At 62.6% G+C, this 12,451-nt stretch overlaps 1 protein-coding gene across 2 annotated transcripts in view; it reads right to left on the bottom strand.

Annotated features, from left to right (window-relative positions):
* MAPK8IP2 (mitogen-activated protein kinase 8 interacting protein 2) overlaps positions 1 to 10,076 on the bottom strand; it is a 92,280-nt gene extending 82,204 nt beyond the window's left edge. For both annotated transcript variants that reach the window (XM_074984255.1, XM_074984256.1), the window contains exon 1: positions 10,012 to 10,076. In XM_074984255.1, the coding sequence (XP_074840356.1) occupies positions 10,012 to 10,076 (65 nt within the window). The remainder of the gene's footprint in view (positions 1 to 10,011) is intronic.
* Between the last annotated feature and the right edge of the window lie 2,375 nt (positions 10,077 to 12,451).

Raw genomic sequence — 12,451 nt, 5'->3', positions numbered from 1 at the left:
CTCCCCCAGCGCTAAACCCTCGCTCCTCCTCCCCCAGCGCTAAACCCTCGCTCCACCTCCCCCAGCGGTAATGGATGGCTCCACTTCCTCAGCACTAGCCCCCCGCTCCACCTCCCCCACCGCTAACCCCCCGCTCCACTTCCCCAGCGCTAACGGATGGCTCCACTTCCCCAGCGCTAACCCCTCGCTCCACCTCCCCAGCGCTAACCCCTCGATCCACTTCCCCAGCGCTAACCCCTCGATCCACTTCCCCAGTGCTAACGGATGGCTCCACTTCCTGAGCGCTAGGCCACCGCTCCACCTCCCCCAGCGCTAACCCCCCGCTCCACTTCCCCCAGCGCTAACCCCCCGCTCCACCTCCCCCAGCGCTAACCCCCCGCTCCACTTCCCCAGCGCTAACCCCTCGCTCCACTTCCCCAGCGCTAACCCCCCGCTCCACCTCCCCCAGCGCTAACCCCTCGCTCCACCTCCCCCAGCGCTAGCCCCCCGCTCCACCTCCCCCAGCGCTAGCCCCCCGCTCCACCTCCCCCAGCGCTAAGCCCCCCGCTCCACTTCCCCAGCGCTAAGCCCCCCGCTCCACTTCCCCAGCGCTAAACCCTCGCTCCACCTCCCCCAGCGCTAACCCCTCACTCCACTTCCTCAGTGCTTAACCCTCGCTCCACTTCCCCCAGCGCTAAACCCTCGCTCCACTTCCCCCAGCGCTAACCCCTCACTCCACCTCCCCCAGCGCTAACCCCTCGCTCCACTTCCCCAGCGCTAAACCCTCGCTCCACCTCCCCCAGCGCTAAACCCTCTCTCCACTTCCCCAGTGCTAACCCCTCGCTCCACTCCCCCAGCGCTAACCCCTCGCTCCTCCTCCCCCAGCGCTAACCCCTCGCTCCACTTCCCCCAGCGCTAACCCCTCGCTCCACTTCCTCAGTGCTAACCGCTCGCTCCACCTCCCCCAGCGGTAACGGATGGCTCCACTTCCTCAGCGCTAACCCCTCGCTCCACCTCCCCCAGCGCTAGCCCCCCGCTCCACTTCCCCAGTGCTAACGGATGGCTCCACTTCCCCAGCGCTAACCCCCCGCTCCACTTCCCCAGCGCTAACGGATGGCTCCACTTCTCCAGCGCTAACCCCCCGCTGCACTTCCTCAGCGCTAACCCCTCGCTCCACCTCCCCCAGCGCTAACCCCTCGCTCCACCTCCCCAGCGCTAACCCCTCGCTCCACCTCCCCAGCGCTAACCCCTCGCTCCACTTCCTCAGCGCTAACCCCCCACTCCACTTCCTCAGCGCTAACCCCCCACTCCACCTCCCCCAGCGCTAACCCCTCGCTCCACCTCCCCCAGCGCTAACCCCTCGCTCCACTTCCTCCAGCGCTAACCCCTCGCTCCACCTCCCCCAGTGCTAACCCCTCGCTCCACCTCCCCCAGCGCTAACCCCTCGCTCCACTTCCCCCCGCGCTAACCCCACGCTCCACCTCCCCCAGCGCTAACCCCTCGCTCCACCTCCCCCAGCGCTAACCCCTCGCTCCACTTCCCCCCGCGCTAACCCCTCGCTCCACTTCCCCAGCGCTAACCCCTCGCTCCACTTCCCCAGCGCTAACCCCTCGCTCTTCCTCCCGCAGCGCTCACCCCTCGCTCCACCTCCCCCAGCACTCAATGCTCACCATAATCTCTGCAGTGCCTGTGGGATTGGGTTGCAGGGCTGGTTCCATGACCTGATCTGTCCCCACCTCAGATCCCTGTATCAAGTCGCAGTTCCCAGGGGCTGGGACCAGTCTCCCTTTGCCTGAACAAAGCTGAGCGCAGGCAGGCAGCTGTAGGATAAACCATGCCCTGAAACCTAACCTCTCAGGCAGTGCAGGCAAGGCCTCTTTGAGGAACCTGCCCTGAACTCCAACACCCCATGGGAGACTGTAGGGGGTGGAGCTGGTGCTCCCCCTACTTCTGGGGCCATCTTAGCCCTGACCCAGGGCTGCGACTCTATTTCCCATCTGTTCTACCATGCACGGAGCGAGGCTGGGGAATGTGGTGCTAACAGCAGGGAGCTCTGCAGCCCAGAGTAGAACCAGGAAAAAAGACATGCTGCCCTCTGGGCCTTTCTGACAGGCCCTGCCCCTGCCAGCCCCTTCACCTCCTGTTTCCCCTCCCATCAGGGCAGTGGCCTCATGCTGCCACCAGGCCTGGATGATACCAGACACCCCTCACATCCCCTGTGCTGCCCTGTGGCTTCCCCCAGGCCCACAGGCCCAGCAGGAAAGATCCTGGTAGCAGGGCAGGGGGGATGCTCCATGTGTCTGTCTAACCAATGCACGTCTGGGGGCAGGCACTGCCCTGCTGCAGCTGCCTGCCCAGAGCTCAGCAAAGCCTGAACGCTGGCTGAAGAGTGACTGCCAGTCATGGCTCTCCCAATGCCAAGGCCATAGCACAGCGGTCGGTCACAGGGCAGGAGGCGGCCCAGGTCCAGCTGTTGTGTGTGCAGGACACCCGCTGCCTAGCTGTAGCGGGGCTGCCGGTGACCCTGCCCCGTGGAGGACTGGCCGGCCTTCCTGCTTCTCCCCTGCAGTGACCCCGCTCCACGGAGGCGCCTGGCCCCGCAGGGGCACCTCTGTGGCTCTCAGTTGGAGATTGACCTAACAGCGCTCGCTGGCACACACACACACACCCAGTGCCTCCTCCTGGCAGCACCAAGACAGCCCCAGGTGCATGGGCAACCCACACGCAGCTCCTCAGGGAACGCTGGTGGCAGAGGGGAAAGAGGGCAGGCTGTGGAACACCAGGGGCGGCAGCCCTCGAACAGCTCGTTACTGTGCAGGCAGAGCAGCGTGTCCTTCCTCGGGTCAGCTCCTGCTGGGGCCCCGTGGGGGGAGCCAGTGGCAGATCAGTACTGCAGAGCTGAGTGCTGCAGCCCATCAGGGGGCACTGAGCAGGGCGTAACACTCAGAACACACACAGCCTGAGCCCCAAGGTGCAGCTCCATGTCCTTCAAATGCCAGAGAGGGAGCCGTGCTCGTCTACACACTATCAAAACAAAAGCAGTCAAGTAACACTATAAAGACTAGCAAAATGGTTCATTAGGTGAGCTTTCGTGGGACAGACCCACTTCTTCAGACCATAGCCAGACCAGAACAGACTCAACATTTAAGGCACAGAGAACCAAACACAGTAAGCAAGGAGGACAAATCAGAAAAAGATAATCAAGGTGAGCAAATCAGAGAGTGGAGGGGTGGGGGGGAAGGTCAAGAATTAGATTGAGCCAAGTATGCAGAACAGCCGAGCTGGCTTTTATATTCAAATTCGGCACATTAACACGTGGTTTAAATCGTGATGGGAACTTTCTGAGTCACTATAGGGGCTCGCCTGCATACTTGGCTCAATCTAATTCTTGACCTTCCCCCCCACCCCTCCACTCTCTGATTTGCTCACCTTGGCCGCGTCTACACGTGCCAGCTACTTTGAAGTAGCGGCGCCAACTTCGAAATAGCACCCGTCACAGCTACACGTGTTGGGCTCTATTTCGAAGTTGAAATCGACATTAGGCGGCGAGACGTCGAAGTCGCTAACCCCATGAGGGGATGGGAATAGCGCCCTACTTCGAAGTTGAACGTCGAAGTAGGGACCGTGTAGACGATCTGCGTCCTGCAACATCGAAATAGCGGGGTCCGCCATGGCGGCCATCAGCTGAGGGGTTGAGAGACGCTCTCACTCCAGCCCCTGCGGGGCTCTATGGTCACCGTGGGCAGCAGCCCTTAGCCCAGGGCTTCTGGCTGCTGCAGCTGGGGATCCATTCTGCATGCACAGGGTCTGCAACCAGTTGTCGGCTCTGTGGATCTTGTGTTGTTTAGTGCAACTGTGTCTGGGAGGGGCCCTTTAAGGGAGTGGCTGGCTGTTGAGTCCGCCCTGTGACCCTGTCTGCAGCTGTGCCTGGCACCCTTATTTCGATGTGTGCTACTTTGGCGTGTAGATGTTCCCTCGCAGCGCCTATTTCCATGTGGTGCTGCGCAACGTCGAAGTTCAACGTCGACGTTGCCAGCCCTGGAGGACGTGTAGACGTTATTCATTGAAATAGCCTATTTCGATGTAGCATGCACGTGTAGACGTAGCCCTTGATTATCTTTTTCTGATTTGTCCTCCTTGCTTACTGTTTTTGGTTCTCTGTGCCTTAAATATTGAGTCTGTTCTGGTCTGGCTATGGTCTGAAGAAGTGGGTCAGTCCCACGAAAGCTCACCTAATAAACTATTTTGCTAGTCTTTAAAGTGCTACTTGACTGCTTTTTGTCTTCAAATGCCAGTGTCGTGGCCAAACGCTTTCACCAGTGACTCATAGCAGGCAGAGAGACAATGCAATGCCCGTGTCTGCAGGCTAAAAGCAGAACAAGCAACCCCTATGCTGATCTGTGAATGGGGCGCAGATCCAGGAGGTCTCCTAAATGGCTTAGGCCTGTCTAAGAACTCAGAAAGCCAACACCCTTCTCGCACCCAGATATGGAGACCACAGTCCAGCTGAGAACTGGGAGCTTTTGGAAGGAAATGTCAGTGGATGGATAGACTGGCCAAGATGAAAATCCAACATAACCTTTGGGAAAAGCCTCGGATGTGAATGTGGAGACCCTGTCATGTGTGAATGCCTGCGAAAGGTTAACCCCAGCGAGAGGGGGCTCTCAGCTGGCAAGCACCCAGGTGAGCCAATGCGGGGTGGGATTTTTGAACTGAAGCAGTTACCTGCTGGGGGGCTGTCTTTTGTGTGGCCAGAGGAGAGAGACTCAGAGATGTTTAAACCTGAGCAGGGCTTAAGGAATCCAGTAAACATCCAAGCCACACGACAACCTGGGCATACAGATAGGTGAGTAGAAAGTGACAGAGAGAGAGCCGTGTTCGTCTGTATTCCATCAACACAAAGAAGTGCGACACGACTGCTTTTTGTTTTAGGTAGAAAGGAGATGTTTAGTCAGATAGGCTCAGGTTACTGTTTATTTTGGGTTTGGTGCGGGAGTAGAGAGCAGGTCACCATCGGCTCAGATGGAGGTCTCATGAGGTGGCTGAGAACCAGGATCTAATGCTGGGGAATTAGCTACCTAAATCTGGATGTTACCCCACGAGCAAAAACGGAGAATCCTGTGACCAAAGGATGAAAGGCTGAGATGGAGGCCAGACCGATGGTTAACACAGATGGCTTCAGATCCAGCAAGCAACCTTGGCTGAGTAGTTGATCATCGAGTTATGGGAAGATGAAAAACACTCCCTACTGAAGACAAGCTTCCCCTCCTGGTAGGACCTTCGAATGCTTCCTTGGGGCCAAGGATAGGCCAAAAGGGAGTATTTGGTTCAGGCAATGACCTTGGCCCCTGGCAAATCATAGGCATTTCCTGTGCAGTAGGCACACAGTTTACCAAAAGTAGACCCAGCTAGCCCCTTCCTCTCATGAGGGAATTGCAGCTGGCAGAACTGTTATCCTGAACTGCTGCGATTTCATGAACTTGTTCAGCTGTCTGAGATCTAAGATTGGCTTCCAACCACTGTCCATCTTTGGCACGAGGAGGTACTTTGAGTAGAGCCCTCTGCCCCGTGAGAGAAGTGGAACAACTGCCATACGTGTGACGCTTGAGTGGCTGTTGAGGGCAGCTGGGTGCCCTTTCCCTCAGAGATCTAGTTCTCTTTCCAGGGGGCTCCCTGGGTCTGTGGCACCCCAAGAACAGGCCACGTACCTGCTCACAGGTACGTAACTGCCCCTGGGATGTGGAGCTGCCCTAGATCCTTCACCATGTGCAGGGAGTAACTTGTGGCCTCTGAGATAACCTTCAAAGGGGAGCTGCTCTGCAGAGCTCTGAACATCCCTCTCAAAGCCAGGGAGCTGGAGCCATGCTGCCCTGTGCACAGCGCCTGCTGTGGAGACCGTGCTGGCTGCAGCGTCTACACGTGGGGACTTCTGGACAGCTGCTCCGGACGATAGCCGGCCTCCAAACCTGCGGACTGGAGCCGCTCCCGACAGTCTTGTGGCTGGGTTTGTTGTAATGAGTACAGCTGCCTTTGGCCCCGGACTGCCTGACTGCCCATGGTCTGGAGCTGCACGGCTGCAGTCAGATGGTCATCCAGTGAGCGCCAGTCGTTGGGGAGTTCTCAACAAGTGCTGCTTGCCCTGCTCATTCACTGCACCCACCCCTAGCTGGTGGGGGTGGAGCTGGAGGATAAAACCAGGAATCCCTCAGGGGCACATAGCATTTCCCATATGCCCTGGGCGCATCAGTGGAGGAGTGACGTGGGTCTGCCCTGCCATCGGAACCAGACAGCACCACTCAGAGTGCGCTGCCCACTGCAAAATATCTACCAGCCTGTGCCATGGCTAGAATAGCGAAAGCAAGAGTAAGTTTGAAGGTGATGGGTAAGATCTGGAAAAGCAAAGCAATTAGCTTAAGAACAAAGCTGGGCGTCTTGAGAACGTGTGTATTCAGCAGCAGGTTGTACGGATGTGAGACATGGGTGATAACGAAAGATTCGAAGAGAAGAATATTGGCGATCGAAAGGAGTTGCTAGAGAAAGATTCTGAGAATAGGATGGAGGCAGAAGGTCACCAATGAGGAATTATATAGGAAGATGCAGCCACAAGAGAACCTGCTGCAGAAGGTTATAAAATGGAAGCTACAACTATTTGGACATATTTGCGGAATGGACGACGAACGAAAAATCAAGACGCTGGTATTTGGCACGATGGCCGGTTCGAACAGGGGAGGCAGACCCCGCAGAGAATGGGTAGGTGATGTAGTAGATTGGTGCGGAGCCAGTCTGCAGAAACTAAGCCCCTCTGCACTGGACAGGGAAAGATGGAAGGAAATAGCGAGAGAGGCATCAGACACCAACGGGCGCTGAGCCCACGGTTATCGGTGGTGATGGTGATGGTGATGATGCGCCGTGGCTCTCTGACCTCTCCCAAAGCACCCACAGGTGACAGCTACACCTCCAGCAAGGCCCTGACACCGTCTGCAGGCATCAGCCTTGGGGAATAGTGGAACCACAGCCTCCTCCGCTGGTGTTAAACTGCTGCTGGTGGATATTGGGCACTGGCCCCAGTTCAGCACTGGGGGGTCCATGCGGAAGCTGGGCTGGCATAGCAGATCCCTTCCTCCATCTTGGTGACCCACAAGGTCCTTGCACGAAGGAGGGTACCCACTGGGGTCTGTAAGGGATTGCCACAAGAAGCTGAGACTGATGGGGAGTCCTCTTCCCCCACGGCGGAGCAGGAGCTAACAAGGGCAGAGGAGGGCACAGGGCCATGAAATGGCCACTCAGTCTCCAAGATGTTGGTACCTCACAGCCAGGGGGATGCTGCTCGTCCAGTGCTGAGCAGTGCCCTGGCTAGCTGCATTCCTGGGATACGGGGACGGAACCGGTACCCACGCAGGACTCGGAGCCCACGGTACCACTGATGCTGTAGATGCCAGGTGCCAACGCCGGCCCCATCCTGAGATTACCACTTGCACGGTCACCCACTCCTGGGCATCCCTAGGTCTGCACCTGCAGAGTCTGGGGTGGGGGTAGGAGTGGGGGATGGAGGGTGCAGCAGCAGCCTGCGATGAAACACTCTCTGTGACCAAGTGCCGCACGGCCCAGACCCAGAGCCCCTCGGCATGGCTGCCTTCCGCTCCTATGCGACGGGGCCTGTGACTTCTCGCTGCAGGGCACAGGGCCACCCTTCCCCTGCCCCAGAGACCTGCAAGGAAGGGGTAACCCTGGAACCGCTGTGGGTCTGACCCTGACCTCACCTGCCCACAAACCCCAAGAGGGAGCAGACGCAGGCCCAGCAGCTATGCAGCTTCCCTGCCAGAGGTCTGGCAGCTCCCAGGCTATACCCCCGGCCTGCCCAGGCCAGAATCGGGCCCCTGGCTGGGCACTGCAGCCCATCCACATGGGAGCAAAGTGCTGCTCCAGCCCAGGAGCCAGGGCCTGAGGGGATGGGCCCTTGGGAAACAGCAGGCGTGGCAGTAAACAACCTGCAGCCAGAGCAGAGCAGAGCAGAGCAGAGCAACGGAGCCACATCCTGGGAAAGATTAAAACAGCGAAATCTCTCGAGTCAGGCTCAGCAGGGCGGGGGAGGGGACGTGCTCAAAGCCTGCGTAAATCCCAAGGACACAGCATGGCACAAGGGGTAACTAGTGCAAGGACAGCTGGACGGCCGGCCCCCCTCCTGGCTGAGCAGGGGGCTAGGGAATCACCCACCAGCGCAGGGGTGGAGCTAGCTGGGAACTGCCCCGGGGAAAGGGCCGGGCTCACAGCACAGGGGCAGTCGGAGCCCAGGCTGGATGGACCAGCTGGGCTGATCACCCTGCACCAGCCAAGGCCCGGGGCTCAGCACACACAAGACGATCCGTGCCTGGCATGCCCCCTCCCCACGTGCACCATTTGCTGGGGACTGCCCCTCCCCCAGCGGTGCCCCGGGGAACTAAGTCCAGGGAGGGGTCTCAGTCCTGGGGAACAGGGGACCTGAACGGAACAGGGCGGAGAGTGCAGCCACCGGCCCAAAGCCCCATCCTACCAGCTCGCCCTATTCACACCCCAGCCCTGATCGCTACAGGGCTGGACCCAGCTCCTGCCAGGGGAACCAGAGCCAATGAAACCAACCGCCAGGCACCAGAGGGCCGCAGGCTGCAGGGCTGGGGGCACAGGGGCGAGGGTGGCAGCTCATTCTGCGAGGCAGGGCAGGATGTTTCCCTGGAAAGCCAGAACCCGTCCCTGGACTCACTGCCCCACTTTCTGCCCAGGACAGGGAGGGCCCCTAGCAGGGCAGAACTGGGGAGACCCAGGGGCCTGCCCCATCCATGGGCAGAGCTGTGCCAAGCCCTCCACCCAGCCCCCCTTGGGACAGGCCTGGGCCAGCAGATCCACAGCCCTGCCCCAGAGCTGGGTCAGAGCTGGCCACAGCCATGCGGGAACACTGCAGCAGTGGGGAGGAGAGGGGAGGGAGAAGCGAAGCCCAGCCCAGCCCAACCCAACCCGGGGGTGTTGGGGGAGATCTGGCTGGGGGCAGGGGGAGGCCCAGGTCAGCCCGGGGGGTTGCTGGGGCGAGATCTGGCACAGAGGGGGGACAAGGAGAGGTCCAGCCCAGCCTGCGGGGGAGGAGTGGTGGGGGGGTTGGGTGGAGATCTGGCTGGGGGCGGGGGGAGAGAGCCTGTGGGTGTTGTGGGAAAATCGGGGCGGGGGCTGACAGAGATGTGGGGGAGACCCATCCCAGCCAGGGTGGGGGGAGGGCTGGGGAGAGGTCTGGTGGGGGGAGGGGAGAAAGCCAGCCCGATGGTGCTCGGGGGAAATGGGGGTGGGCTGGCAGAGACCAGGGGGACCCAGCCCGAGGGTGCTGGGGGGAGATGGGGGGCTGGCAGAAAAACAGCAGGGGGGGACCCAGCCCAGGGGTGCTGGGGGGAAATGGGGGGCTGGCAGAGACCCGGGGGACCCAGCCCGGGGGTGCTGGGGGGAGATGGGGGGCTGGCAGAGACCCGGGGGACCCAGCCCGGGGGTGCTGGGGGGAGATGGGGGGCTGGCAGAGACCCGGGGGACCCAGCCCGGGGGTGCTGGGGGGAGCTGGGGGGCTGGCAAAGACCGGGGGGACCCAGCCCGGGGGAGCTGGGGGGCTGGCAGAGACCCGGGGGACCCAGCCCGGGGGAGCTGGGGGGAGCTGGGGGGCTGGCAGAGACCCGGGGGACCCAGCCCGGGGGAGCTGGGGGGAGCTGGGGGGCTGGCAAAGACCGGAGGGACCCAGCCCGGGGGAGCTGGGGGGAGCTGGGGGGCTGGCAGAGACCCGGGGGACCCAGCCCGGGGGAGCTGGGGGGAGCTGGAGGGCTGGCAGAGACCGGGGGGCCCCAGCCCGGGGGAGCTGGGGGGCTGGCAGAGACCCGGGGGACCCAGCCCGGGGGTGCTGGGGGGAGCTGGAGGGCTGGCAGAGACCGGGGGCCCCAGCCCGGGGGAGCTGGGGGGCTGGCAGAGACCGGGGGGACCCAGGCCGGCCGGGGGGCTCCGGGAGGGGTGCGGGGCCGGCCCCCTTACCTGCAGCCCGGCGGGGAGAGCGCGTGGAAGGGGGCCAGGGAGAACATCTCCGCCCGCTCCGCCATCTTCTCCAGCCCCGAGCCCGACTGCGGAGCGAGCCTGGCGCAGGCGGGAGCGAGCCGAGCCGAGCCGCGCCGCTTCCAGGGACTCTGGGGGGCAGAGTGGGGGCGGGGCGGGGCAGTGCGTAGGGGGGCAGGGATGGGGTGGGGGCGGTATCTGGGGGTGTAAGGGAGCAGGGTGGGGCAGGGATGGGGTGGGGGCGGTATCTGGTGGTGTAAGGGGGCAGGGTGGGGCAGGGCAGTGCGTAGGGGGGCAGGGATGGGGTGGGGGCGGTATCTGGGGGTGTAAGGGGGCAGGGTGGGTCAGGGCAGTGCGTAGGGGGGCAGGGATGGGGTGGGGGCGGTATCTGGCGGTGTAAGGGGGCAGGGTGGGGCAGGGCAGTGCGTAGGGGGGCAGGGATGGGGTGGGGGCGGTATCTGGGGGTGTAAGGGAGCAGGGTGGAGCAGGGATTGGGTGGGGGCGGTATCTGGGGGTGTAAGGGGGCAGGGTGGGGCAGGGCAGTGCGTAGGGGGGCAGGGATGGGGTGGGGGCGGTATCTGGGGGTGTAAGGGAGCAGGGTGGAGCAGGGATGGGGTGGGGGCGGTATCTGGGGGTGTAAGGGGGCAGGGTGGGGCAGGGCAGTGCGTAGGGGGGCAGGGATGGGGTGGGGGGCGGTATCTGGGGGTGTAAGGGAGCAGGGTGGGGCAGGGATGGGGTGGGGGCGGTATCTGGGGGTGTAAGGGGGCAGGGTGGGGCAGGGATGGGGTGGGGGCGGTATCTGGGGGCGTAAGGGGGCAGGGTGGGGCAGGGCAGTGCGTAGGGGGGCAGGGATGGGGTGGGGGCGGTATCTGGGGGTGTAAGGGAGCAGGGTGGGGCAGGGATGGGGTGGGGGCGGTATCTGGGGGTGTAAGGGGGCAGGGTGGGGCAGGGATGGGGTGGGGGCGGTATCTGGGGGCGTAAGGGGGCAGGGTGGGGCAGGGCAGTGCGTAGGGGGGCAGGGATGGGGTGGGGGCGGTATCTGGGGGTGTAAGGGAGCAGGGTGGGGCAGGGATGGGGTGGGGGCGGTATCTGGGGGTGTAAGGGAGCAGGGTGGGGCGGTATCTGGGGGTGTAAGGGAGCAGGGTGGGGCAGGTATGGGGGGGCAGTATCGGGGGTGTAAGGGAGCAGGGTGGAGCAGGGATGGGGTGGGGGCGGTATCTGGGGGTGTAAGGGAGCAGGGTGGAGCAGGGCAGTGCATGGGGGGCAGGGACGGGGTGGGGGCGGTATCTGGGGGTGTAAGGAAGCAGGGTGGGGGCAGGGCAGTGTGTAGGGGGCAGGGATGGGGTGGGGGCGGTATCTGGGGGTGTAGGGGGGCAGGTCAGTGTGTAGGGGTGCAGGGGGCAGGAATAGGGGGGTGGTATCTGGGGGTGTAGGTGGCAGGGATGGGGGCGGGGGCAGTACCCAGGTGCTCTGGACAGCAGGGTGGGGGAAGAGGATGGTATCTGGGGGTTCATGGGCCACGGTGGGGGCAGGGCAGGGAAGTGGGGAGCGGGGCTGGTATCCGGGGCCTGTAGGGGGCCAGGGCGAGGCTGTTAGGTCAGTGTGAGGGGCAGGAAGATGTATGTGTTGCTGTAGGGGGCAGGGTGGGGGCAGATTGGGGCAGGGGGCTGTATCTGGGGTGGTACAGGGGGCACACAGGGAGCTGCATGGGGGTAGTATAGGAGGCAGGCAGAGAGCTGTATGGGGCGGTATGGGGGGCACACGGGGAGCTGTATAGGGGTAGTATGGGGGGCGGACAGAGAGCTGTATGGGGGGGCTGGTAGGTAGCTGTATGGGATGGTGGGGGGGCAGGCAGAGAGCTGTATAGGGGTAGTATGGGGGCGGGCAGAGAGCTGTATGGGGGTGGTATGGGGGGCTGGTAGGTAGCTGTATGGGGTGGTAGGGGGGCAGGCAAGGAGCTGTACAGGGTGGGTGGGGAGCTGTATGGGACAGTATGAGGAGCGGGCGGGGAGCTGTACGGGGCAGTATGGAGGGTGGGTGGGGAGCTGTGGGGAGCTGTATGAGGGTGGTATGGGGGGCAGGCAGGGAGCTGTATGGGGACAGCATAGGGGGCGGGTGGAGAGCCGTATGGGATGCTATGGGGAGCAGGCAGGGAGCTGTAGGGGGCGGGTGGAGGGCTGTATGGGGGCTATGGGGAGTGGGCGGGAAGCTGTATGGGGGCTATGGGGAGCTGTGAGGGGCTATGGGGAGTGGGCAGAAAGCTGTATGGGGCGGGCGGAGGGCTGTATGGGGCTATGGGGAGCTGTGGGGGGCTATGGGGAGTGGGCGGAAAGCTGTATGGGACGGGTGGAGGGCTGTATGGGGGCTATGGGGAGTGGGCGGGAAGCTGTATGAGGCGAGCGGAGGGCTGTATGGGGGCTAT

This window comes from Carettochelys insculpta, chromosome 1 (genome assembly GCF_033958435.1).
Source record: "Carettochelys insculpta isolate YL-2023 chromosome 1, ASM3395843v1, whole genome shotgun sequence".
NCBI lineage: Eukaryota > Metazoa > Chordata > Testudines > Carettochelyidae > Carettochelys > Carettochelys insculpta.
This window is presented reverse-complemented; position numbering and strand designations above follow the sequence as displayed.